The sequence below is a fragment of the Apium graveolens genome, chromosome 3 (genome assembly GCF_009905375.1).
Source record: "Apium graveolens cultivar Ventura chromosome 3, ASM990537v1, whole genome shotgun sequence".
NCBI lineage: Eukaryota > Viridiplantae > Streptophyta > Magnoliopsida > Apiales > Apiaceae > Apium > Apium graveolens.
This window is the reverse complement of record NC_133649.1, coordinates 238,809,785-238,835,653: the sequence shown is the minus strand read 5'-3', so window position 1 is coordinate 238,835,653 and position 25,869 is coordinate 238,809,785. Positions and strand designations below refer to the sequence as shown.

The following is a 25,869-nucleotide window of genomic DNA, read 5'->3' as shown; positions in this document are numbered from 1 at the left end:
TTGTGTTCCTTAAAACTGCAATTCTTTCGACGCACCCTCATTTGGTTTTTTTTCCTGCAATTTCCAGTAAAGACATTTATATTATCAAACAGGATTCTTTAGTAAAAAAAAAACTGACCACACTTATTATTGTTTACCAGGTTGTTTCAGGTTTGGTTTTGCATTTGGTTTAGTTTTGAGGCAATATCCGTCAGTACCTAGTTTCTCAAAACTGGGTTGGAAATTAATGTCAACCTGAACTTCATGGAGAGTTGACATTAACATCTGTCTGGTGGCTAATCTATCCTTATCACTGGATTGGTAATTACCGACAACTAAAACTGCATAATCAAAAGGTATATTAAAATTAAAAATATTGTAGCTATAAATGTAAACTTGGGAATTTACCAGCCTTTGTCGTGTCAAGAGTGCGCAGAGACTGTTTGCCTAAATCTTCCAAACACAATGGAAAATCTCCGGAGATTTGTTGTTTACATAGTTCTACGTTAATATCTTGCAGCTCTGTGTGTTTAAGATACCTATTTTCAATTCCACTGAATGCTGAACATGGTATTGTATAAACACAACATTAGTATTACATTAAGAAGCAAACAAAAACATGTCAAATTGGACCGCAGTATACGACAGACCTTGACTATGTTCAATACTTGATCGGCTGAGAGATGATATACTTGATGGAATTATTGGACTCTGATTAATCTTGCGACTATCTGACAATGCATGTCCAATCAAAATTATTGGATAAGGACAGGGTTTAACTAAAGCAATAAATAGAGAAAAACTTATTTTCATTTCCACTGAATGTTGATCATGGTATTGTGTAAACACAATATTAGTATTACATTAAGAAGCAAACAAAAATCATTCAAAGTGGCCGAACCTGCAGACTGTAAATTCTGACTAAATTCAATATTCTTTGATAATTCAGTCAAAGGAGACAGCTTTGCAGAATTACCTGCATCCATGAAAGGGGAATACAAAGTTAACTTAAAATACCAGGCCTATCTACATACATGACTGTCCTGCAATTCAAGTTACCGTTAATTATTTTTAGAGGATTACGGCTAAGATATTCTGCATTATTAGTCCTCAAAGACTGATTGAATGGCTGCGGTTTGGTACCTGTAACAATCACAAATAAACAACATTAACTATACATCAAAATTGTTAGAATGTCCGGCTTTGGCCATGTTCAATAGTTGATCGGCTGAGAGATGCTTAACCTGACAAAATTAGTGGATTCTGATTCTCATTGCTACTATCTGAAAATGCATTTCCACGCATATTTATTGGATCAGATCCGGGTTTAACTGAAGCAAAAAATAAAGATAGCCTTATTAACGTCTGCATAATAACTTTTAGATTCAAACTACGTCAGTAAAATGAAGAAACTTTACATGAATCATTGCAGGAGGAAATCATCTGGTAATTATCTGCACTCTGAGAATTACTCATTTCTTTAAGAATGGAATCTACATCCCGGCAACGGACGCGACGTTTTTTTTCTGATTGGACAAAAACTGAAAAATCATTACCAAATACAAAACAAAAAGTGTAACAATGAGACATGTTCATCAGATTTCATACCTTGATTACCTGAAGTGTGCGATGCATTCAAAATATTTTCAGTATTACGACCACGAACACGTTTGGATCCTACCATTAATGATTAACGTACATAATGTATAATCCTGTGAATCGCATGACAAAATAACAGATAATAATTCAACAGCAAATTAGAAACTGGTGATAAGCAATACCTTGAAATTCCATGATTATGATAACGTTTCAGCGCCAAGTTTCAGTTTTCAGATCCAATGGTCATCCACTGTAGCTTCTAATTCGCGAGAGAGAGAGAGAGCGAGCGAGAGAGAGGGAGAGAGAGAGAGAGTGAGAGAGAAAGAGAGAGTATGGATGAAGAGTGAAAGAGTGATGTAACACAATGAGCAAATCATGCATGATTTGTTTTTTTTTTGAAATTATTTTCCAAAGATAGGCTGATTTTGTAATTCAAAAATAGGTAATTAGTAATTAAAATGGGTCAATTGAAGCTAATTGGATAGTCCATGGATATGGCAAAATATATAGGATTTGGGCCATGGGTAAATTTATTTACCCATGGGTAAATTAGGGAGTAGTCATTAAGATATATAGATAAGAGCATGTTGTTTAAGAAAAAAATTGGAGTGCATAAAATTGAAATTGTAAATTGTATAAAATATATAAAAAAATTACCCATTCTATTGAGTAGATTCAAAAATGAAGAATATATCACCAACAAAAAAAATCACCCATTGTTTATTTTCCTGAAACATCAAAAAATTAAATCGATTGAAACAAATTGGAGCAACATACTAACTAAATGAGTAAATGAGTAAATACTAATAATTTAAGAAAATACATGGCTTCTATACATATACATATACATATAATAATGAGAAGAAGATTAGAATGAAATTATAGACTCAATTTTGAAATAGATGCCATATATTCAATAGCAAAGCAATTCAAAATTATTCAAGATTGATTCATATTTTTGAATTTGATTTGTTCTGATTAATAAATAAAGGAAAGTAGTAATGATTTTTGAATTTGAATTACTGTAAGCATGAATCGTGGATCTATAATTGATTTGTTACAGTAACAAATCTATTTTAATAATATATTTGATCTTTTTAATATTGATAATTGATTTTTTTAATATTTGTAAATACCATTTAAGATGTGGATAGTTCATGGATCTATGCAAATTTATATAGGAATTAGTATGTTTAGGAATATGGGTCGATCCATATGTCAAATTTTAAAAATATGGGTCAAAATATTTACAAAAATGCCATTCTTAGTATAATTTTTTCGGCTTATTAAGATATAATAGATCATTCAAGTAAAATCACCATGTTGAGTATTACAAATATCTTTTTATATGAGCATATTTAATTTATTTAATTTTTAATAGCTAATTTTTTTTAAAAATATTCTATTATATTAATTTATTTTATAATTAACCTGAATTAATCCAACTTTTCTATATAATTACTTTTTTCAATATATATTTATGTGGTAATTACTTTTTTCTAAATTATATTCCAAAAAATTTAGACAAACAAAATTTGTTAGTATTTCATTTTCTTTATTAAATTCTTTTCAAAATATTAAATTGTACATATTATATTCAAACATGTCAAATACTATATTTTTTCCTTTATAATTTTTTTTCTTTATTTCATTTTTGTCCTAATAATATTTGGTTATATTGTTCTACTGTATTTCTACTGTACGTGGCATGTTTAACTTAAATTATTAAATTACTATTTATGTAACATATATATTAAAATTTATTTAATTTCTTCGTTGTATGTATTATTTCACATTATAAAATTTTAAAGGGAATATTCTAATCGTATCATGTAATATGTTTTTATAGTTATTTTTCTTCTATTTATATATTTTCTTTTTCTAACTTTCAGAGCTCGATCAAATATTGAAAAATTGTCTGAGTTAGCATCTTGCCGTGTTTGTAATAATATTTTATAATTTTTCGGTTCGAGTAATAATTTTGGAAAAATTACTTTATATTTTAATATCATAGTGCTTTTAAATATATATTATTAGATTTTTATTTCAATTTTAAATTGTAATAATTTTATTATTATTATTATTATATTAATTTCTGGTTTTTATATTTTATAGGATTCATGTACTTTAATTTTTTTAAAAGATAATCCTTAATTTTCAACTTTTACAAAATGAAACAAAGCACATGTAATATGCATACCTAAATATAATCTAAAGGTGTTGCTTATTTTATAAGATAAAATCTAAAATTATTTATTTAAAAACATTTTAAATCAAACTTACCCATTCGAGAGTTTAATAAAATGATAACATTTAATATTATATATGATATGTAACTTTAGTTCAATTTCTTAATTATTTATTTTTAATGTTTATTTATACAGATTATAATATATTTGATAGGGATAAATAAGTCCTGATTTTATAATTAATGGGCTGATAGGCCCAATAATAAGATGTATAATATTCAGACCAGAAAGGTTAAGCCTGATGGACCAGATCAGGCCTGGTGGAATAAAAAAGGCTCAAAAACCCTGATTATTAATTAATTTCGTAATTAATTAATAAGGGAAAAATCAGCTGTTGAGAAGAGTCCTGATAAGGATATAAATCCTTATAGATAAGCCTCAAGGGGACCTAAAAGGATAAGGAATCAGTTTCCTACTATCTAGGACTCCAAAGTCCATTCTAATTATGAGACTTGCCCACCAAGTCTCCTATACCAAGTCCAATTCAAGGACCACCAACATCTATATAAGGGGTCTCACCCCACAGATCAGAACTACGTTTTTTGACTTGATCTTTGGCAATCAGCAAGGTACGTAGGCATCTTGTTAAGGCAGATTGAGTCACGAAACACAAGAGCAGTCAAATCGAGCCTTGGAGCTCACATTCCTTAGTATTAAATACAGCAATTATATATAGTAGTTTTAATCCATAACATTTGGCGCCGTCTGTGGGAAAAACGGAACAACAACCATGGCGAGAACACGGAGAACAACCAGCACTCTGGAGGAGGGAACACCATCAGGGACAACCCAGGTGATTTCATCAACCGTGGAGGTTCCTCCCCATTCAACTTATGCATCTACTCAGGGGGAAGCCCAGACAGGGGCAACTCATCCTCAGCCACAAGGGACAACTCCCCCGACTATTCAAGGTACGAATCCTCAAGTTCAACAAATACATATACCTGTGAATTCTCGACCCGTCGGGTATGAATATTCAACTATTGTTACTACTAACCCCCCTTATGGGATGCCCCTTCGCCCTGAGGTTGGAGGAAGCGGATATGCTAGGCGAGGCGAAGCACGAGGGCAGTTACCCCCCTATATACGAAGTTTGGGTCCTATTCCTGAGGATCGGGAATTTTCTGGTCCTTATACTGAGAGAGACTCCGAATCTTCGGATGATGAAGTGGCCCCGAGAAGGAGGCGTCCTGGAAAAGAGCCAATGACCGATGGAAGGCAACGCCCCCAAAGCACCCCAGGGGCGAATCCCCAAGAAGTGCAGGAAAGGATCAGGGCTCATGAGGCTGAAATCCAAAGGCTGAGGCGTGATTTGGAGGCTCACCAGGCCACCAGACCCGAGATATCTCCTAGGGGGAGAAATCCTCCTCCTGTCATAGACCTGGATGGTCCGGTAAGAAGAAGGGCTGTTGTCCCAAGAACTGATCCAAGCAATCTCCTTCCCCTTGGAGATCCTGATGATCCAACTCCACCCTTCACAGAAGAGATAATGAATGCCCATATCTCAAAGAAATTCAAGATGCCCACTATCAAAGCCTATGATGGCACGGGAGACCCCGCTAATCATGTTAGGACATTCTCTAATGTACTGTTGCTGCAACCCGTGAATGATGCTATAAAGTGTCGGGCCTTCCCTCAAACCCTGTCAGGTATGGCTCAAAGATGGTACAGTCGCTTGCCCCCAAATTCTATTGGATCGTTCAGAGAGTTAAGTCAGGCTTTTATTAAGCAGTTCATCAGTGGAAAAGTCCATGAGAAAAGTTCAGCATCTCTTATGAGTATTGTGCAAGAAGCTAAGGAATCCTTGAGAGATTACCTGAATCGTTTTACAAAGGAGGCTTTAAAAGTCCCAGACCTTGATGATAAGGTAGCTATGATAGCACTGCAACAAGGAACTAGGGATGAGTTTTTCAAGATGTCCTTGGCCAAACGTCCCCCTGAAAATATGTTGCAGCTCCAAGAGAGGGCAGGGAAGTATATCAAGGTTGAAGAAAGCATGAGGAAGACCGTAGTAAGTAATGACCCCACTGGAGGCAAGAAACGAAAAACTGATTTGGAGTATATCGCTAAGGATAAATATCCTAGAACTGAACAAAACCCTAATTCAACCCCCAAGAAGGGGGGACCTGGGCAAAAGTTCACTGAATACGCTAAGCTGAATGCTCCCAGAAGTCAGATTTTGATGGAGATTGAGAAAGACAGAGATATTCGCTGGCCTAAGCCCTTGAAGGCTGATCCCGCCAAGCTAGATAAGGGCAAGTATTGCAGGTTTCACAAAGATGTTGGCCATGACACCGATGAGTGTAGGCAGTTGAAAGATGAAATTGAGTTTTTGATTCGAAAAGGAAGATGGAACAAGTATACTGGAGATGGAGTCGGGGGGCAGGTTCTTCCTATTGAAGATATGGATGTTCGAGAAAATGATGAGAATAGAGGAAGGCCAGCAGAAGAATTGGTTTCGGTTCCTTTAGATCCCAAGAATCCTGAGAGGATGACTTTCATTGGAGCCACATTAGAGGAGCCCCTTAGAGGGAAATTAGTGAAATTTTTGCAAGAAAATAATGATGTGTTTGCATGGTCAGCAGCTGATATGCCAGGCATAGACCCGGAGTTAATTACTCACAAGCTAAACGTGGATCCAAGCCGGAAGACAGTGAAACAAAAGAAAAGAAATTTTGCCCCGGAAAGACAAGAGGCTATAAGGCAGGAAGTGGAAAAGCTCTTAGAGGCTGGTTTCATTGAGGAGATTCAATTTCCGGAGTGGTTAGCAAACCCTGTAATGGTAAAGAAGGCTAATGGAAAGTGGAGGATGTGTATAGACTTCACCGATCTGAATGATGCATGCCCCAAAGACTATTTTCCGCTGCCTAGAATTGATACCTTGATTGATGCCACCGCTGGACATGAGATGCTGAGTTTCATGGATGGGTTTAGCGGATACAACCAGATCAAAATGCATAAGGATGACATTCCAAAGGTATCATTTATCACTGACTTTGGTGTTTATTGTTATCTTGTTATGGCGTTCGGTCTCAAGAATGCAGGAGCCACCTATCAAAGGTTGGTGAATAGAATTTTTAAGGATCTTATCGGTAAGACTATGGAAGTCTATGTTGATGACATGTTAGTCAAGAGTCTAGTAAAGAATGATCATATAGCCCATTTAAGGGAAGCTTTTGAGGTCCTGAGGTACCACAAGATGATGTTGAATCCTACGAAGTGTGCTTTCGGAGTAGGATCTGGAAAATTCTTGGGACTGATGGTCTCAAAGAGGGGAATTGAGGCTAACCCGGATAAGATAAAGGCAATCCTGGACATGGAACCACCAAAAACTGCTAAGGATGTTCAGAAGCTTACAGGAAGGGTTGCTGCATTAGGACGATTCATCTCCAAGTCAGGAGACAAGTGCTTGTCATTTTTCAAGTCACTAAAGAACATCAAAGACTTCGTATGGAGTGAGGAAAATCAGAAGGCATTTGAAGAGTTAAAGAAGTATATGGGCCAGGCCCCGTTGTTGGCCAAACCAGCTTTAAATGAAGTTTTATACTTGTACTTAGCCGTTTCAGAGAGTGCTTTGAGCGCTGTGTTGGTTAAGGAGGAACTGAAAGTCCAGAAACCCGTGTACTATGTCAGCAAAATTTTGCATGGTGCTGAGTTGAATTATTCAGCCATTGAGAAATTCGCTTTGGCCTTGGTAATGGCTTCAAGAAAGCTGCGTCCTTATTTTCAAGCTCACCAAATTGAAGTGCTAACAAATCAGCCACTGAGAAATATCATTCACAGTCCCAAGGCAAGTGGGAGACTGATTAAGTGGGCAATAGAGTTGGGAGAGTTCGATCTCAAGTATAAGCCACGTACGGCCATAAAAGCCCAGGCACTAGCTGACTTCGTGGTGGAATGTACCATACCCAACCAAGAAGTCGGGGGGCAGGAAGATACCATACCTCAAGACAAGAGAGTCGACAATGGGGACAGGGAGAAGAATGACAAGGAGAAAGAATATTGGGTTCTCTATTTTGATGGAGCATCAAAAACAAATTCCAGTGGAGCAGGGTTGGTTTTGCAAAGCCCTGATGGGTTCTTAATTGAGTATGCTATGAAGTTAGATTTTCCAACCACAAACAATGAGGCAGAGTATGAAGCCCTGATAGCTGGCCTTGGTCTAGCTGGGACACTTAGAGTCAAAAACTTAAAGGTCCGTGGAGACTCGAAGCTGATCATATCCCAGGTAAAGGGAGAATTTGAGGCAAGGGATGATACGATGGCTAAGTATGTCCGCCTAGTAAGGGCTGTGATGACCCAATTTAATGAATGCCATGTTGAACACATTCCAAGGGAAGAAAACGTTAAGGCGGATGCGCTATCAAAGTTCGCTTCGTCTGAGATTGACGAAAGTTCAGGAAGTGTGTACTTCCGTGTTTTGAAGACATGGAGCATAGATGTTAAGCTAGTGGCTCCCATAGGCTTGGGGACGTCATGGATTGATCCCATCAAGGCTCACATTCAGACCGGTTGGTTGCCAAGTGATGCAACTGAAGCACGGAAGTTAACTGTTCGGGCACTAAGATACTCTTTGATAGATGGGATTCTTTACAAAAGATCTTTTGTGGTTCCCTACTTGAGGTGTCTCAGGCCCGATGAGGCACGCTTGGCTCTTGAAGAAGTGCATGAAGGTATTTGTGGACAACACTTGGGGGGCAGGGCCTTGGCTCATAAGATAACTCGTTTAGGCTTCTATTGGCCAGAAATGATGGCTGATGCCAAAGAATATGTAAAGAAGTGTGACCGCTGTCAGAAGCATGCACCAATTGTTAGACAACCCCCTGAGATGCTGACCTCTATCAACTCGCCTATTCCCTTTGTCATGTGGGGGATGGATATTCTAGGGCCTTTTCCTATGGCCACGGCACAAAGGAAATTTCTGATTGTAGCCATTGATTATTTCACCAAGTGGATTGAAGCCAAACCCTTGGCCAAAATCACTACTAAGCAGGTTGCACAATTCCTGTGGGAAAACATTATGTGCCGATATGGAATTCCCCGTATCCTTGTCACTGACAATGGAACACAATTCAACAATGAGGAATTCAAGAAGTATTGTGAAGAAAATGAAATCGAGTTACAATTCACCTCTGTGGCTCACCCGCAAGCCAATGGACAAGCAGAGGTAGCAAATCGGATAATCCTGGATGGACTAAAGAAGAGGATCGAGAAGTCAAGAAATAATTGGGTAGATGAGATACTTCCAATATTATGGGCCTACAGGACTACTTGTAGAGTCACGACAGATGCAACTCCTTTCATGTTGGCATATGGGGCGGAAGCAGTAGTTCCCGTGGAGATATCACATTCCTCTCCAAGGATTCAGGCTTTCGATGAGAAAGAAAATGAGGAAGGGCAGAGATTAGCCCTGGATTTAATTGATGAAGTGCGAGATAAAGCACATGCAAAGGTAGTAGAATATCAGAAAAAAGCTTCATTCTACTACAACCTAAGGGTTAAAGAAAGGTTTTTTAAACAAGGCGATCTAATCTTGAGGAAGATAGAAGCATCTGGTGTAGGACAAAAAGGGAAGCTTGCCCCGAATTGGGAAGGGCCGTACAGAGTCAAGAGTGTTCAGGGTAGAGGAACCTACAAGCTGGAGACTATGGATGGTTTTGAAGTCCCGAGAACTTGGCATGCACAAAACCTGAAGGTTTACTATGTGTAGGGCAGTTGGATACGATTCTCACTTGTCATGATGGAGAGTAGGTTGAAAAGCAGCTTGAAGCTTTGCTTAGGATTTATATGTCTTATTATGAAGTTTATTAAGACTTGTGTAAGGGATGAATCCCAAATAATTTTTGAAGCTCAGAGAATTTTTCGAAATATGTTTGAATCTCTATGGCATGGCAATTAAATTAGATGCATGATATGAAAGCCCTATAAAAAGGCCCAATTCAAAAAAAAAAGGTTAAAACTTGTTGGGCCTGGAAGTATGTCAAGCCCAGATAAGGGCCCCAAATATTCAAAGCCCAGCACCCGGGGTCCAAAAACTGGAAGAAAATATATATGAGTATTATCTTCAAAAACCAGAAATAAGTCCCAAATCCAAAAAGGATTTGGATAAATGAAGGCCCAAAAATAAGGCCTAATCCTACTTGAATTAGAAAAAAAAAAAAAAAAAACCAGTATAGGGATCAATAAATCAAGCCCAGGGTCAATACTAAGTGCCCAATTAAAGATCAAAGCCCAGAAAGGCCCAAGTTGAAACCCAATACAAGGTTTCATAAATCTAGCCCAGGTTTAGGGCAAAGATCAACCCAATAAGAGGTAAGCCTAGAAAAGGGCCCAATTAGCAGAAAATTAAATGGCCCCAAATTAAAGACCAATTTAGGGTGGACCAAAGAAGCCCAGTTAAAAGTAAGGGGCCTAATACAAAAAGCCAGTCAAAAAAGGGGAAGGCCCAAGGTAAAGGTCTGGTTTGGAAAAGGCCCAGGGTCAAAAATAAAGTACCCATAAAAGAATTCAGGCCCAAATCTTAGGCTCAAATTTGAGATTGGAAAAAATCCAGCCCAGACTTAGGGCCCAAATCAAATATATGGAGTCACAGAAAGTAATATATCCCAAATCCCAGACCCAATTCGATCAGGTTTCATGTTGTATTCATCGTCGAATTAGTTGAGATCGAAAAGGCTTCGACCAAGGCTAGAAAAGGAGGTTAATTCGGTCAAAAATATTTATCAAGACCAAAATGTTCCTGAGGAAATAATCATGCCCAGTTGACAACCCAAGTGTTTGAAAAGCCTTGTATGAATCCCACTTGATTTTTAGGAAAAAAGGGTGAAAAGAAGCCTAGCTAAATTTGTGGCCCAAATTGAAAGCCCAGAGTTGGGAGCCCAATTAAAAGGCCTGTGGAAAAGATGGTCAATAAGAAGCGAGCCCAGAAAAGGGCCTATATAATTAAAAGTGGGAGGCCCAGGATAAGGCCCACTATATTTTAAAAAACAAAACCCAAGTTTTAGCCCAACATTAGGGGCCTAAATCCAAGTATGTACAAAAATTTATGCAAATGATCTTGACCTATTCGACCAGAAAACACATAGAAGTCCAGGTCGAATGGCTTGAGCTCGAAATCAAGTCGATCAGGGTTGAAAAAGAGGCTTAATTCGACTAGAAATGAGACCCATTCGACCAAGAAACATGAAAGATTCCTGGTCGAAATCATTGAGGTCAAAATTCTGTCGACCTGGGCAACAAAAGATGGCTAATTCGGTCAAAAATGAAGATCCTGACCGAAAGGGACGAAAAACCTGGTCGAAAACTTCCTAGTCGACAAAAAAAAAAAAAAAAAAGGAAGGGGTGAAAATCCTGGCCGAAAATCGACCAGGATTCCTGATCGAATAGAACCTGCTCGAAATTCAGTCGACCAAGGCATACTGAAGGTTAATTCGACCAGGATCCTGGTCGAATGGATTCCTGGTCGAAAATTGTATAAAAAAAAAAAGGGAAGAAAAAAGAAAAAAAAAGAAGGAAGAAAAAATCCTGGAAAATTACAAAAAAATAAGGAAATTCCTTAAAATAATTTCTGAAAGATGTTAATATTTCCAGAAATTAAGGATAAATCCCAGAAAATTAGGGAAAAAATCCAGAAATTAAGGATAAATCCCAGAAAATTAGGGAAAAATCCCAGAAATTAGGGAAAAAATCCAGAAATTAAGGATAAATCCCAGAAAATTAGGGAAAAATCCCAGAAATTAGGGAAAAAAATCCAGAAATTAAGGATAAATCCCAGAAAATTAGGGGAAAATCCCAGAAATTAGGGAAAAAAATCCAGAAATTAAGGATAAATCCCAGAAATTAGGGAAAAATCCCATAAATTAGGGAAAAAAATCCAGAAATTAAAGATAAATCCCAGAAAATTAGGGAAAAATCCCAGAAATTAGGGAAAAAATCCAGAAATTAAGGATAAATCCCAGAAAATTAGGATAAATCCCAGAAATTAAGGGAAAAATCCAGAAATTAGGGAAAATCCCAGAAAATTAGGGAAAAATTCCTGGAAATTAAGATAATTTCTGAATAAAAGGAAGATTCATTGTAAATGTGTAGGTCGCTCCACACTTTACGCAAAAACGAAACCCTGAAAGGGAACGAATAACTTCTGCGAAACCTAATCAATGTTTCCCAAAAGTTGGGGGGCAAATGATAGGGATAAATAAGTCCTGATTTTATAATTAATGGGCTGATAGACCCAATAATAAGATGTATAATATTCAGACCAGAAAGGTTAAGCCTGATGGACCAGATCAGGCCTGGTGGAATAAAAAAGGCTCAAAAGCCCTGATTATTAATTAATTTCGTAATTAATTAATAAGGGAAAAATCAGCTGTTGAGAAGAGTCCCGATAAGGATATAAATCCTTATAGATAAGCCTCAAGGGGACCTAAAAGGATAAGGAATCAGTTTCCTACTATCTAGGACTCCAAAGTCCATTCTAATTATGAGACTTGCCCACCAAGTCTCCTATACCAAGTCCAATTCAAGGACCACCAACATCTATATAAGGGGTCTCACCCCACAGATCAGAACTACGTTTTTTGACTTGATCCTTGGCAATCAGCAAGGTACGTAGGCATAATAAAATTAGTTACGAAACACAAGAGCAGTCAAATCGAGCCTTGGAGCTCACATTCCTTAGTATTAAATACAGCAATTATATATAGTAGTTTTAATCCATAACAATATTTTAGTAGAATTATAAAATAAATGAAATAAATATAGTTTATGACTAATTTCTACTGATACTTTCAAAAGGAAAATCAAATTAGTTCATAATAAATTTTTTACATCAATTTTTATTTTTTTTTATGAAATTTCTAAATATTGTATTAGCTTTTTTTTTTCAAAGTGATTTTCAAATTAATAATGCTTTTGAATTGTATACAATTTTAAAAAAACTTAATAATCATATATTTTGAAGAATACTTTTAATAATTATTACCTGTATTTTTACAATTATCCACTCATCAAATTTATCTTTTGTTCAAGTAAATTACATTTGCTTATTTATCATCAAATTTACTCTAATTATATAAATTATATATAGGATATAAGTGCTCGTATATATTAAGTGTCCGGTTGAAATTTTTTAAAATAAATAAAAGCATACTTATAAATTATATAAGTATTTGTATAAATTTATTTATATCAATTTTTTTTACTAAAATAAAATAAAAATAAATAATTTTTCAATATAATTGTATTAATTTTTATTAACTTATAAATTATAAATAAGGTGAAGTCGAAAAAACACCTGGTTTGGTCTGGCAAGTCATGAGCTCTCAGGCAGAGGCACAACCCATAGAAATGAACAAAGATAATGGGCATCTTTCTTGTATATTACAAAGATAACGGGCATCTTCCTTTTATATTACAAATTTTCCTTCTAAAAAACAGAAATTTCTTAAAGAAGGGGTGATATTAACTGCCCCAAGAAAATTGGTAGTGAGTATATTTGTAACGGTATTCTAATGGCCTATTTATTAGTCACATACATATTGCACACCTAAACACTACTTATACATACATTTTGTTATTTTACATGTTAGCACTTTTGTCATCTTTGTTGTTTCTTTCTTTATGAACCAAGTTTTTTTATCTGAAGCTGTGTTGATGTGATTATACATATAATTGCAGGTATTTACAAGGCTAAGGAATTATGGAGTGTAAAGAATTGGTGCCCTGGGTGCCCTTTACTCCTCAAAAACTGTGCTTAAAGGCCATTAATGGAAAAAGTAAGTGTAAATATTCTAACTTTATTCAAAGTTATGGAGGTTTGTGTGATGAGAAAGTTGAGAAATTGGGTTCTTCAAGTGGGGTTGAGATCAAATTTGGAGATGAAATGGGTAAGGGTGTTAATTTTTTATTTTTTAATTGTGCACGCTAGGTGTTTGTTTTAATGCCTGACAGAAAAGTATGTTTGGTTTTGTGAAATTAATTTCCAGGTTTTTAGTGCATCGATCTTGAGTCTTGTGTGCGTTGTGATTATGGATTTTGTTATGGACTAGTGTTTGTGTTAAGTGTTTGATTATTTTAGGATTTTCTTTTGTGCAGATGAGAGTAGATGTACAGAAACAGAGGAGAGGGTGGTTGAGTGTGAGGATGCAACAAAATTTCTTTATTGTGCTGAAAAGTTACTGGAGCAAGTGGATTTTCCTTCAGTTTCAACTCCGTGTGCAGCTGAAAAGCAAGGAACGAGGCACATTGATGGTATTGACTCCGTAATTGTCAATTTTGGGTAGTGCATCAAGCTAGATTTTGTTTTTGTTTTATTTTGTGCGTGTCTGTGTGTAGTGTGCAGTTTTTTGGATTCTGCTATGTACTAGGGTTTATTCAAATGCTCGGATGATTTGGGAATTTGACTGGACTGATTTATTTGGGATGTTGTGCAGATGAGAGCAAATCCACCGAAAAAGAGGAGCTGAGAGTGGGGGAGTTTGAGGAAATTAATTATTTTTGTGCTGAAAAGTTACCGAGAAACGTAGATTCTCCTTCAGTTTCAACTCCATGTCCAGCAGAGAAGCAAGACAGCAGGAAGAGGCACAATGATGGCATTGACTTGAACAAGAAACCAAAGCAAAGGCCTAAAGTTAAAAAGCATAGACCAAAAATAGCGGTTGATAGGTGGACGCCGAGGAAGCATCTAAAAACTCAAACAGCAAAGAAGTTGACCCCGAAAAATTATAAACCTTCAACTCCTGCGAATGTAAATTTACGTGGGAAAATATTTTCGGGAAAGTCGAGTGACGACAAAGGCTTGACTAGTAATTCAGAAAATGTTAAGGGAGAGGGGAATTTAACTTCCACGTGTGTTGCAGTTTCGTGCAAGCGTTCCCTAAAATTTGAATGTGAAGCAGTTGATAAATGCGATGGTGTAGTAGAATCTTGCAATAGGCCTCATCGATGTCGGCAACCATCGCAAAGTGTTGAAGGATTCTCATTACAAGTGAGCACTGAGTTAAGTATGTGTTCGGATTTCAACACGGAAAGCAAAGAAAGTGGTGAAAAGTGTTCCAAGAGATTTTTCTATCATTATCAGCGTAGAAAGAGAGGTGTAGAGACGTCCTTATCGGAAGAAAACACTGGCATAAATATTGGAACTGAGGAGGGCACAAATTCATTAATTAATACAGATGTAAATCAGTTGATGTTTGATGCTCCACATGAAATGAAGAAACAAAGTGTTTTCCATCAAAATAATCTTCATGGTAACAGCAAATCTGGTTGCTTACAGTTTTATAGGAGAACATTTCGAGTAAACCAGTGTCGGCAAAATAGTAGAAAATCTGGACCCAATTTCCCGAAGATCTGCAAAAAATCTAGGACAACAAGACGGAAGCAAACTACACTCCTGACAATATGGTCTGTCGTAGAAGGAGCTCGTGGTGGGGCAAAGATTAAAGGAGCACGAGGTAGGTGCAAACAAATTACCAGGAATTTTTGTGCTCAAATAAATTGGAAAATTCTGCGTAAAGGGGTCAGGTCCCTCAGGAAATCCAAATACCCGAGGTCCTTGAGTGTCTGCCGTGGTTTCCAAATAGAGATACCACTTCTGAATATGATCATGCCCTCTGAAGAACAAACTCAGGCAGCAATAGCAGATCCAGAATCTTTTAAGTGTGTCGTGGGTTTAATTCCAGTATCTAAATCCAGGGGAAAGAGGTCCAAGAGATCCGTTCGTCAGATTATTCCTAATCCATTACTGAATGAGCTTTCCAGTGCAAGCTATGTCAGCAAGGTCAATGAACCTGAAGCTTATGGAGAACTTCAAGTTGTGGAAAGTGAAAATTATCAATCTTGGAGAAATAAAACCTCAGGAATTGGTAATGAAAATATCGTGGATTGTGACACTGACATGCAGGGGGGGCATCATATGAAAGATACACAGACTCAAACTCTTGATGATGTTCAACTTTTGAAATACGAAAAGTACGTGGAATGCTCATTGAATACACCAAGTTTTCTTCTGGATGATATAAACTTTTACAGAAATCAAAGGCTCCAACCAGAAGAATATCACTTGGATTGTTCATTGAACACACCAAGTATTTTTTTGAATGACATAGAGGCTTATGGCAATAAAAGGCTCCAGCAAGATGAAAATCACTTAGATTGTTCATTAAATACACCAAATGTTATTTTGGATAATGTAGAGGCTCACAGCAATGGAAGTATCCAACTAGAAAGTTACTTAGATTGTTCATTAAATAACTCCCTTGACGTTGTTGTGTATGAATATGAAAATAATCCACCACGGCATAAAGCTGTTCGCCCCGCACAGAGATGTGAACAAAAAACTGAAAATTTTACTCTATTGAGTAAGATTTATCTCCTTGCATGTTTAATGATTTTACTTTTATTGATTAAAATATTTCTCTTAACTTCTTCTGCCTCAACAATTAAATTGTTACAGGTACCAACTATGCATTTGTAAGAGGCTTGATGAAAATCATTGAGAAATTGAAACGGTTAAACATCTATGATGAATGTAATGAACTTGTGGTGCGAGATCCAAACTTTGAGAATGGAACTTTAGGAAACATTGGTCCTCCTAAGAAGCGAAAAGTAGTTCCAAAGGTGGCCCTTGACTCAGAGACTTTGAGGATGTTTAAACTAATGATGGACAATAATGGAAGTGAATATTCTGAAGACACGGAAAGGGATAAGAATGAATGGTGGGCAAAAGAGAGAGAAGTTTTTCGTGGACGCGCCGATTCTTTCATTGCTCGCATGCATCTTATGCAAGGTTAAGTTTTATTTTGCATCATCACTAATAATGTTACCTAGTAGTGATCTTAGATGTTTTGGATGTTTTTGGTTCTTTTGTACATGCGTTACCTGTTCCTTTTACATGATTGTTTCTAAAATACGCACTAATAAAATCAAGAAGACAAGAACTCGCTTATCAAAAAAAAAAGAAGACAAGAACTCACACAAACACAAAAAATTACCTGGTTTGGTCAGTTCAACAAAGCGAGTAAATCTTTAATTCACTATACCAGTAATATACACACCGGATGCTTACACGACAAACACAATTTTCACACCCTAATCTGGCTGGAACGAAGAGTGTAAATGTTACGCAACAACAAATATAATCCACTCTAGACAATGATTAAAATTAATTTTTTCTTTTTAATTTTTCAAAATTTAGGTTGCCTTATTTATGTAGTCTATACTTATATCATAAAAGCTGAAACATTAAAATCTTGGTAGTCGGCAATTTTTCTTTTACTCGGGCTTTATTACTTAATTTTTTGTTACTTGGGCCCGAAATAGAATATAAACATATCATGAAAGCCTACTTATTTAATTTTTTATGGGCTTTTTTATTCAAAACCTCTCATAACGTAACGTGCCATACTGTTTATACAAACCTATATTCTACTTAAAAATCATATAACTATGTAATTTAAACACATCTTTAACACCGAATTATATCAAAACCTATTTTTATAGGTTTAATATTTTTAAAATTTATTATAATTAGAATAAATATAACAAAAAGTAATATACTTAATATATTAAACCGAAGAAAATTACAAATATTAAAAGTAACCCGTGTAGCGCACGGGCTATAGTCTTGTCACTATACACACAGGAAAGGTGAAACCCTATCATGGAAATATGTGAATTTATGTTGTGTAGGGTTCTTTTATCTAGGCTTAAAAATTTAGTTATTCACCATTCTTCCATTATATATTATATATATGGACAATGGACAATATAGTTGATTTTAAGGACTCTGACTTTCTAATATATAGCTAAGGACCTATCTTGTCGAGAGACCTTGTCTATGGCAATATTTTTTCCACTTGTGAGTTTATTTTTTTATTTTTTTTATTTATTTCTGATGACGTGAAGATTATTACCATAATCACGTGAATGAAGAACTGCATCGATGTATGTTAAGCCTTTACTCATTTTTCCCTAAGATAATATATGTTATGATTGACCTATGTCAAAACCATGTTCTTTTCAGGTGATAGACGCTTCTCCAAATGGGAAGGATCTGTCGTGGATTCTGTAGTTGGAGTTTTTTTAACTCAGAATGTAGGTGACAATCTATCCAGGTAAGCTTAGGCTATGAGGATTCATACAACTATATATGTAGACAAATTAAAATAAAATATATTACCTATTACACATGAATGTTACAATTTTGTTTATTGTTGCATGCAGCTCTGCCTTCATAAATTTGGCTGCAAAATATCCCGTTAAGCCTAGAAGCAAAGAAATTTCTGAGGATGTGGAATTCATAATTAAGCAAGAATTAGTTGGAAGCAATGCAAGAGGATCGGATATTCAAGTTGGTAATAAATCTATCGATGTCAAAGATGGAGACACTGAAGCAGTTGAGTTCGAACAATCCTGTTCACATGCATTTCCATTTCAAGATCTAGAAGCCTCAATGCTTGATATGGATCTGAACAGAAATAATAAGTTTGACAATGGTGAACCTTCTAATTTTAGAAAGTTATTAGAATTGGAAGAACTTGATTTTCTGAAGCAGTTTTATGGTGCTGAGAACAATCTATCATCATATAATGTAAACATGGACTTAAAGTCGAGCACCACAGAAAGAAGTATGCATACATCAGTGAGTGCTGCTCCGTTTAATCTGAATGCGGATCCACTAGGACTTTCCAGAGGAGTAGCACAGAATAAAAGTGAAAGTACTGGAAATCTGGAGCTTTCAGGAAGTCAAATCACAACTCATCACAATGTCAGTAAGAAGTCAAAGCCGAAAAAATATAGTCATAAGGATGAGAAGAAGAAAAAGACAGGAGCCGACTGGGAAGAACTGAGGAAAACCTATTGTAATAATATTGAAAGAGGAAAGGATGATGTCACCATGGATGCTGTTGACTGGGAGGCAGTCAGGAATGCTACACATAGAGAAATTTCTCATGTTATAGAAAAACGGGGAATGCACAATGTGCTTGCAGCACGAATTAAGGTACATCATTCTATTGATTTGGTAAATTGTAGGATGGACTAATATTTTCAGAGGCACTGGTTGAGTTATTAAAGTTCTATATGAGTATCCATTTTTCGTTCTTTAAATATTTTGCAGGACTTCCTAGAACGAGTAGTCAAGGACCATGGAAAGATTGACCTTGAATGGTTAAGAGATATTCCACCAGATGATGCAAAGTAAAAAAAAATAAAATTGTTAAGAGATATACCATTAAAATTTCGATTACTTAATATGTGGGGATTCTCAAGTACTTGAGCTTTTAGGGACTTTTTGCTGAGCATAGAAGGACTTGGGCTAAAAAGTGTGGAGTGCGTGCGACTTTTGACATTACATCACCGTGCTTTTCCTGTAAGATAGTAACTTTTCATCATTCACCAGTTTTCAGCTTAATCCAATTTGATTTAATATTGAATTTCATATCTTTTTATACATTAAGGTCGACACGAATGTGGCTCGAGTAGCAGTGCGTCTTGGATGGGTTCCACTAGCACCACTACCTGAAAAACTTAAGTTACATCTACTGGAATCGTAAGTTTATGAAGCTCTATATCTTAATCTGCAACAAGACTCGTAAGTTTATGAAGTCTTAAATCTTTATCTGCAACAAGATCATTAGTTTATGAAGCTCCAAATCTTAATCTGCACCAACAATGATGAGTTACTGTCTGGGAATAGTAACTGAATTGACCATGATTATTACTGGTCATATATGTGTGTCTTTTCCCCTTGGTTCCGGGATAGATGATTTTAACTTTTAGAGAAAAGAAAAGAAATCATCGTAGCAGAATTTGTGATTTTGAAGATCGACATTTATTGACACATCCTTTGGCTCCCACTTGGAAACTAGAAACCACTTCTCTAAAAAATTAACGTAAGCTCACATCATGTACATATACAGTCCTTAAGGACGCTGATTAGTTACATCATAAACTTTGTCAATGCTGGAGACATTCACATTCCTGTTAAAGTGAGAAGTTGATTTTTATTTTCACAATTTTTAATATCAGGATTTTTAATAGACGTTAAAAACAAATTCTCAAGTGTTAACTTTTTTATTTGAATTGAGGTAGTATTTTTTAAATTAATAGCCCCCCTTGTTATCTAGTGGAGCAATCAAGTTCACTGTATGGTAAATAAAACAGGAATCGGCCTTCTATTTTTTTCAGATGTTTTATAATATTAAATTTTATCTTTCGGGAGAACAACACTCTTAATTTCTTTTAATGTTTAGTTTTGGCATGAATTGCAAGTAAAAAAAATTAAGTACTACATCCAGTTGAAATCAGCAGTTTTTGTAGAACACGGGGAGCTTATTCTATACTCAACTTATTATTGTTCTTTTATATTTTAGGATGTTTTAAATATTAAATGGTATCTGTTCAGACAACAATCTATTTTTTTTCAGTCTTAGCAAGATTCAGAAGTAACAAAATTAACTACTACATCCAGTTGAGGTCTATGGTTTTTATAAAACGAAAGGAGTTTAATTTTATACCTAATTATTGTTATGTTATTGGAAAAGTATGGGGCGTTAATCCCCCCTTCCCCCTCACAGCAAAAGAAAAGGAAAGAAAATTCGTTGTTTATAAGTTCATATTGTAAGGAGTATTCATAATTGAATTGTCAATACCTTTAACTCTCGTGTTGTGTATAACTGGTATCAATGCACCCTATGTGTCAGTTTCCTCCTAAAGATGATTTTTTATGTTGTTTCATTTTAGGTATCCTTTGTTAGACAAGATTCAGATATATCTGTTTCCACGGCTATGCAACCTTGATCAAGAAACACTGTAAGTTATATCTTCCTCCGCACATTATTATTTATGCGCATGCATTTTAAATATTGATTAGCGGATATCTCTGTTGTCTTTCTGTTACGATGGTCTTCTTTCTTAAGTTGATACGGATAGACGAATTAAGAATCTGTGCAATCATAGTCAGTATCAGTGCTTAAAATGGCTCTTTATGGTGTCTGCCTAGGCTCTTGTACCTGTATTTGACATATTTCTATTTTTCTGCTTTCTACAGATGGATGTAAAATTATGATTTTTTTACTAATTTTGCATGTTTTAATATACAGGTATCAATTGCATTATCAATTGATTACATTTGGAAAGGTACCTATGATATTATTGCATTATATTTCTTTTACCTTTAAGTTTGTTCCAAAAACATCACTAGCAGTGTCAAAGCTTTGTAGGTATTCTGCACGAAGATAAATCCAAACTGCAATGCATGCCCATTTAAAGGAGAGTGCAAGCACTATGCAAGTTCAGTTGCTAGGTTTGTATTTTATTTCTAAAGCACTATGCAAGTTCAGTTGCTAGGTTTGTATTTTATTTCTGAAAATTTTCAGTAAGCCCAACTCCTTGCAACTAATCATTGTACAGAAGTGAAGTTGTTTATGCTGAATAGATGTGGATGACGATGAATCGATGATACATGTGTTTATATATCTTCCTACACTATTGAGTATATTTTTTTCCTCTAGCTTCTTGGATTAATATAAAGCCAGTTTACCACTGGATGGTATCCTCAAGTTACCACCACTATAGGACTTAATTGATTTTAGCCTTACTTAATACATTGATTTCATAGTATTAGTTGTTAATCTCTGATGATTAGATCAATGTCTCTGTTATTAGGAAAGATAATGTGAGGCTTACTGTAGTCTAGTAGAGTCGATTCATTTAAAGTCATAGTTATATGTGGATCATTTATAATTACTTGAATTTAAAGGCCATTTGCTAATACATGTCGTGCTATTTGCTACATCTTTAAAATTAAATCAAAAGTAATTGCTAAAACATGTCAGTGCTGTCTGACAGGGTTTTCTATTTTCATGCATATTGTGTTTAAGATCTTGCATATAAATAGGAATAAAATTTGGTTTGACTTGAAAATATCATGCCTTTTAATTATTTCTTCTGACTAGATCTTCTCTAGATATCGGTGGAAATCAGTAACTGATCAAACTTCTATAGATATAGCTGTAGATACTATTTGATTCAAATTAATCAAGTAATCTACCAAGAATTAAGAATCAAAGTTTAATTTTATCTAATTTCCTTTTAGTAAAAAACCATTAATAAAATATTCATTAAAGCAGATTACGAGTATTGGATTGTTAATGCAGTTCATGGCAAGCCCTTCCCTGGCCCAGGGATAAAAATTTCGTGGCTTCAAACATGTCACCTGAGGCTCCAGATGAAAACCTTCCTGTGTTCGTTACACCACTCCCCGAGTCTGTCTCCGAGGTCAAAATCTTAGATGAAGATGATCCAAATCTCTCTGAGATTAATGTCTTGGATTCAACTTATCATACTCAAGATTGTCAACCAATTATTGAAGTTCCAGAATCTCCTAGACCTGAATCTGTTGAGCCACAAGAACTACGTGACATTGAGGATTACTGTACAGATCACGATGATGAGATACCTACCATCAGACTGAATGAAAAGGAGCTGAAGGAGAATTTGCAGCATATACTAGTGAATGAGTATATGTTTCAAGAAGGGGACATTGCAGATGCATTGACTGCTTTGACTAAGGTAGCTGCTTCAGTTCACTCGCGGAAGTTGAAGTTCACTGAAAAGCTGAAAACAGTGCACCAAGTGTAAGTTGATACATCAAGGCAGCATTTGCAGTGCCATCATGTAAAACTATTTGAATAATTTTGTGGTTGATTAAGAAGAATTTTACTGTTCTTTACGTGCATTTGGGTGACAACAAATAACTTTATCACTTAAGTTTCTATACCTAACTAGTTGCTTTTACTTTTCTCTGTCGACTTTTATAAAGTGAATACCTTACCAGAAACCAAGCTTTCCAATTACATTAGATGAATAATAAAAGATGGCTGTCTTGCAGTCGATGAAAATGTGATGTATAATTTTGTGATCTTATTTTCTTTTAAATGCAGCTTTGAGCTACCTGATTTTCACCCTCTTCTAGAAAAGGTGAACTTCTTGACGCACTTATCAACTAAATAAAGTATTTGTAATGCTAGTGCATCTAATCTTATGAACTTGCACTCTTTTAATATACAGTTTGAGGAAAGGGTAATTGGAGACTCATGCCCATACCTTCTCGCAATATGGCCAACAGGTACAGAAGTCAACGCAATATTTATTAGTGTTAACTATGCTGTTTGCAATGTATATACTATTTCTAATCTGGTTGTGGATGTTTACCTGCTAGGTGTTATTTCAGAACCCTTCCAACATCACAACAGCAGTAGCTGTTCACAGGAATTAGGAATGAACAATGAGGTTGCAATTTACCCTTCTACTAGAACCAATCAAGGAGAAACGATCAAAGGAACAATATTGGTAAGGGAATTTCTAAGTGTTCAAAGCTAATTTCTTAAATATGTATGCCTTCTAATCGGATACAATTAACAATTAATAAACAGATACCTTGCCGGACAGCTAATAGAGGGAAATTCCCACTTAATGGAACATACTTTCAGGTTAATGAGGTAATTGCTTCAACAATGTATTTCGTTTTCTACTAAATATATTTAGTTACATCATTGTGTTGGACATTAACAGAAGCATAATCTGTCGTAGGTATTTGCTGATTTTGAATCTAGCAAGCACCCGATAGACATTCCCGAAGCGTGGATATGCAATCTGCCAAGGCGAAGTCTACACTGTGGGTCGTCTGCAACTGCGATATTTAGGGGTAAGGAAGTAAAGTATATTGTTAATAACAGTTTTTTAACGGAAATATAATGTGGTTTTTCCTTGATTGTCTTTGATTTTTCAAGAAATAGATAATTTTCAGCAACAGTTAAACGGAAATTCAATGTGGTTTTTCCTTAACTGTCTTTGATTTTCTTAATTGCTTATATTCCTCATTCAGGTTCAATAATGGAGGAGATTCAGTATTGCTTTTGGAGAGGTATGAATGGTTCTTGTTCTTATGCCTATAATGATATTTTTTATCACATCCATATAAACACAAATTTTGGATGACAAGTGATATAAAAATGATTTACTTGAAGTAAAAATGAAACTTGCTACTTGGCAAAAGATATATGAAACTGGCTACTTATCCAAAATAATATAAAATAAATCTTAAATTTTTGATGCAATAACTAGAATGTTAGAGTTATATTTCTTTGGATACAATCTTTATATAAACTACCTTGAAAGTATTTTTTCCTTGAAAGTAGTTACCTATCCAAAAACAATAAAAGGACACCAGGGTTAGATGTATCTTTGATTAAATTTGGAAAGGTACCTATAATATTATTGCATTATATTTGGAGTTCATTAGGAACAATAATGTTTCATTATTTTTATTTAATTGCAAACACCCTGATGTATCTTGTTTCTTCATTTTTTAATTCTTTTTTTAATTCTTAATAAAAGGTGCTTATATCAAATCGAATAGGAGATTAAAGTACAGATCTTATAATGACAATATAAGCGAGGAATAGACTTGTATATTTATAAATTTTAGTAATACTTAATATGTCAACTTATATCATTCAAATGGTTGATTAAAATATAATGCAGGATATATTTGTGTGAGAGGATTTGATAGGAGTCAGAGGGTAACTATGGATTTGCATCCAAGATTACATATCTCGAAAAGAAAAAGTGAGAGCAGGAACCAGAAGGGAAATTGAGGAGTCCAGAATAAACTTGAAAGACATTTAGCAAGGTGTAAAAGTTTTTAGTAGTCAATTGAGATTAAGTTCTAGCAAACCTAATGATCTTTGGTAGTTTCTAGAATAGTGTATTAGGTGCATGTATATGTTTAAATTATATATTACTCATTATAATATATAATTGAACTTTTTACTGCATGTGATTTGATTGATGATAGATGTATACTTTGAACTTGAAGAGTTGCATTACCAATTTGCCTACTTGCTAGTATACTGAAAGCTGGACACAGCAAATGATTTGAATTTTTTATGAAAGAAGTTTGGAAATTTGAACAAAATTTTGAAACTTCACTAAAATTATGAAGTAGAGTTAGTTTAACTTTGTAGCATGCAAGCATGAGACTCAATTACTAAAAAAATATGTACAAATTAGAAAAACAAAACTTTGTAAATATGAACTTTGAGAATATATATTGAAAATTTCTTGAATCTACCTATTTAATTATTTAAATACAAATTAATTTTATAAAGTGGATAACGTTTTATTAACTTTGTACCAATATTACTTTAAAAATTTTGATTGTAGAATTTGAAAAACCTATATTCTTTTGTTTAAAATTAAGTAGGGTTAAATATCAAAATAGTTACTGAAGTGAAGGTCATATATCACTTTCTTCACTAATTTTAACGGGTATCATTTTGATCACTAAAGTCATATAAATATCAAATAGATAACTCTAAAAATGCAATTATAAAGTAAATATTATCATCTGTTATGTTCTACACATTTTTTTTAACACTACTATAACCAAATGAAAAGTTGTGAACTATAGTATTTTAGATAATATATCTAGATTTAAAAAAAATTATTTACTATTTATTTTAAATTTTATAGTTATTTTATCTTAATTAAAAATAAATAGTAAATAAAAGTTTTAAAATCTAGATATATTATTTAAAATACTAGAGTTCATAACTTTTCATTTGATTATAGTAGCGTTGAAGAAAAATGTGTAGAACTTAACAAAAGATAATATTTACTTTTTCGTCACATTTTTGGAGTTATCTGTTTGATAATTATACGACTTTCGTGATCAAAATGATACCCCGTTAAGATCAGTGAAGGAATTGATATATCACTTTCACTTCGGTGACCAATTTGATATTTAACCCAAATTAAGTGCATTCAGCTTCATGAAATTTATATGAAGGTGGTTTTTTCTTCTATTCTAGTCGTTTCAAATACGAGGGAAAAAAATACTTAAAAATAAGTTTTAAAAAGATGATCCTCGGTCACTAATATAAAATTTTGGAGTTGGAGTTTAATCTTGGCAAGAAGAAATTAAGTAAGAGTGAAGACTTAACAAGGATTAACAGGTTTTAGAGATGTCTAGAGAGAGAAA

At 34.8% G+C, this 25,869-nt stretch overlaps 1 protein-coding gene across 6 annotated transcripts; it reads left to right on the top strand.

Annotated features, from left to right (window-relative positions):
- The first annotated feature begins 13,137 nt into the window (after nt 1-13,137).
- Nucleotides 13,138-24,677, top strand: LOC141713200 (DNA glycosylase/AP lyase ROS1-like). Of its 6 annotated transcripts, none has more exons than XM_074516504.1 (21): nt 13,138-13,310; nt 13,503-13,600; nt 13,920-14,075; nt 14,258-16,183; nt 16,279-16,611; nt 17,848-17,938; nt 18,048-18,825; nt 18,943-19,022; nt 19,110-19,194; nt 19,283-19,374; nt 20,568-20,636; nt 20,927-20,963; nt 21,047-21,129; nt 21,983-22,462; nt 22,769-22,805; nt 22,896-22,953; nt 23,047-23,177; nt 23,261-23,326; nt 23,418-23,532; nt 23,713-23,751; nt 24,372-24,677. In XM_074516504.1, the coding sequence occupies exons 2-21, from the start codon at nt 13,525-13,527 to the stop codon at nt 24,482-24,484; spliced, it is 4,845 nt and encodes a 1,614-aa protein (XP_074372605.1). In that variant the 5' UTR covers nt 13,138-13,310; nt 13,503-13,524; the 3' UTR covers nt 24,485-24,677. The 6 variants fall into 6 exon arrangements, with proteins under 6 accessions (XP_074372605.1, XP_074372603.1, XP_074372606.1 ...); XM_074516502.1 differs by having other exon boundaries at nt 13,503-13,711; XM_074516505.1 differs by having other exon boundaries at nt 13,138-13,328.
- Nucleotides 24,678-25,869: the final 1,192 nt, after the last annotated feature.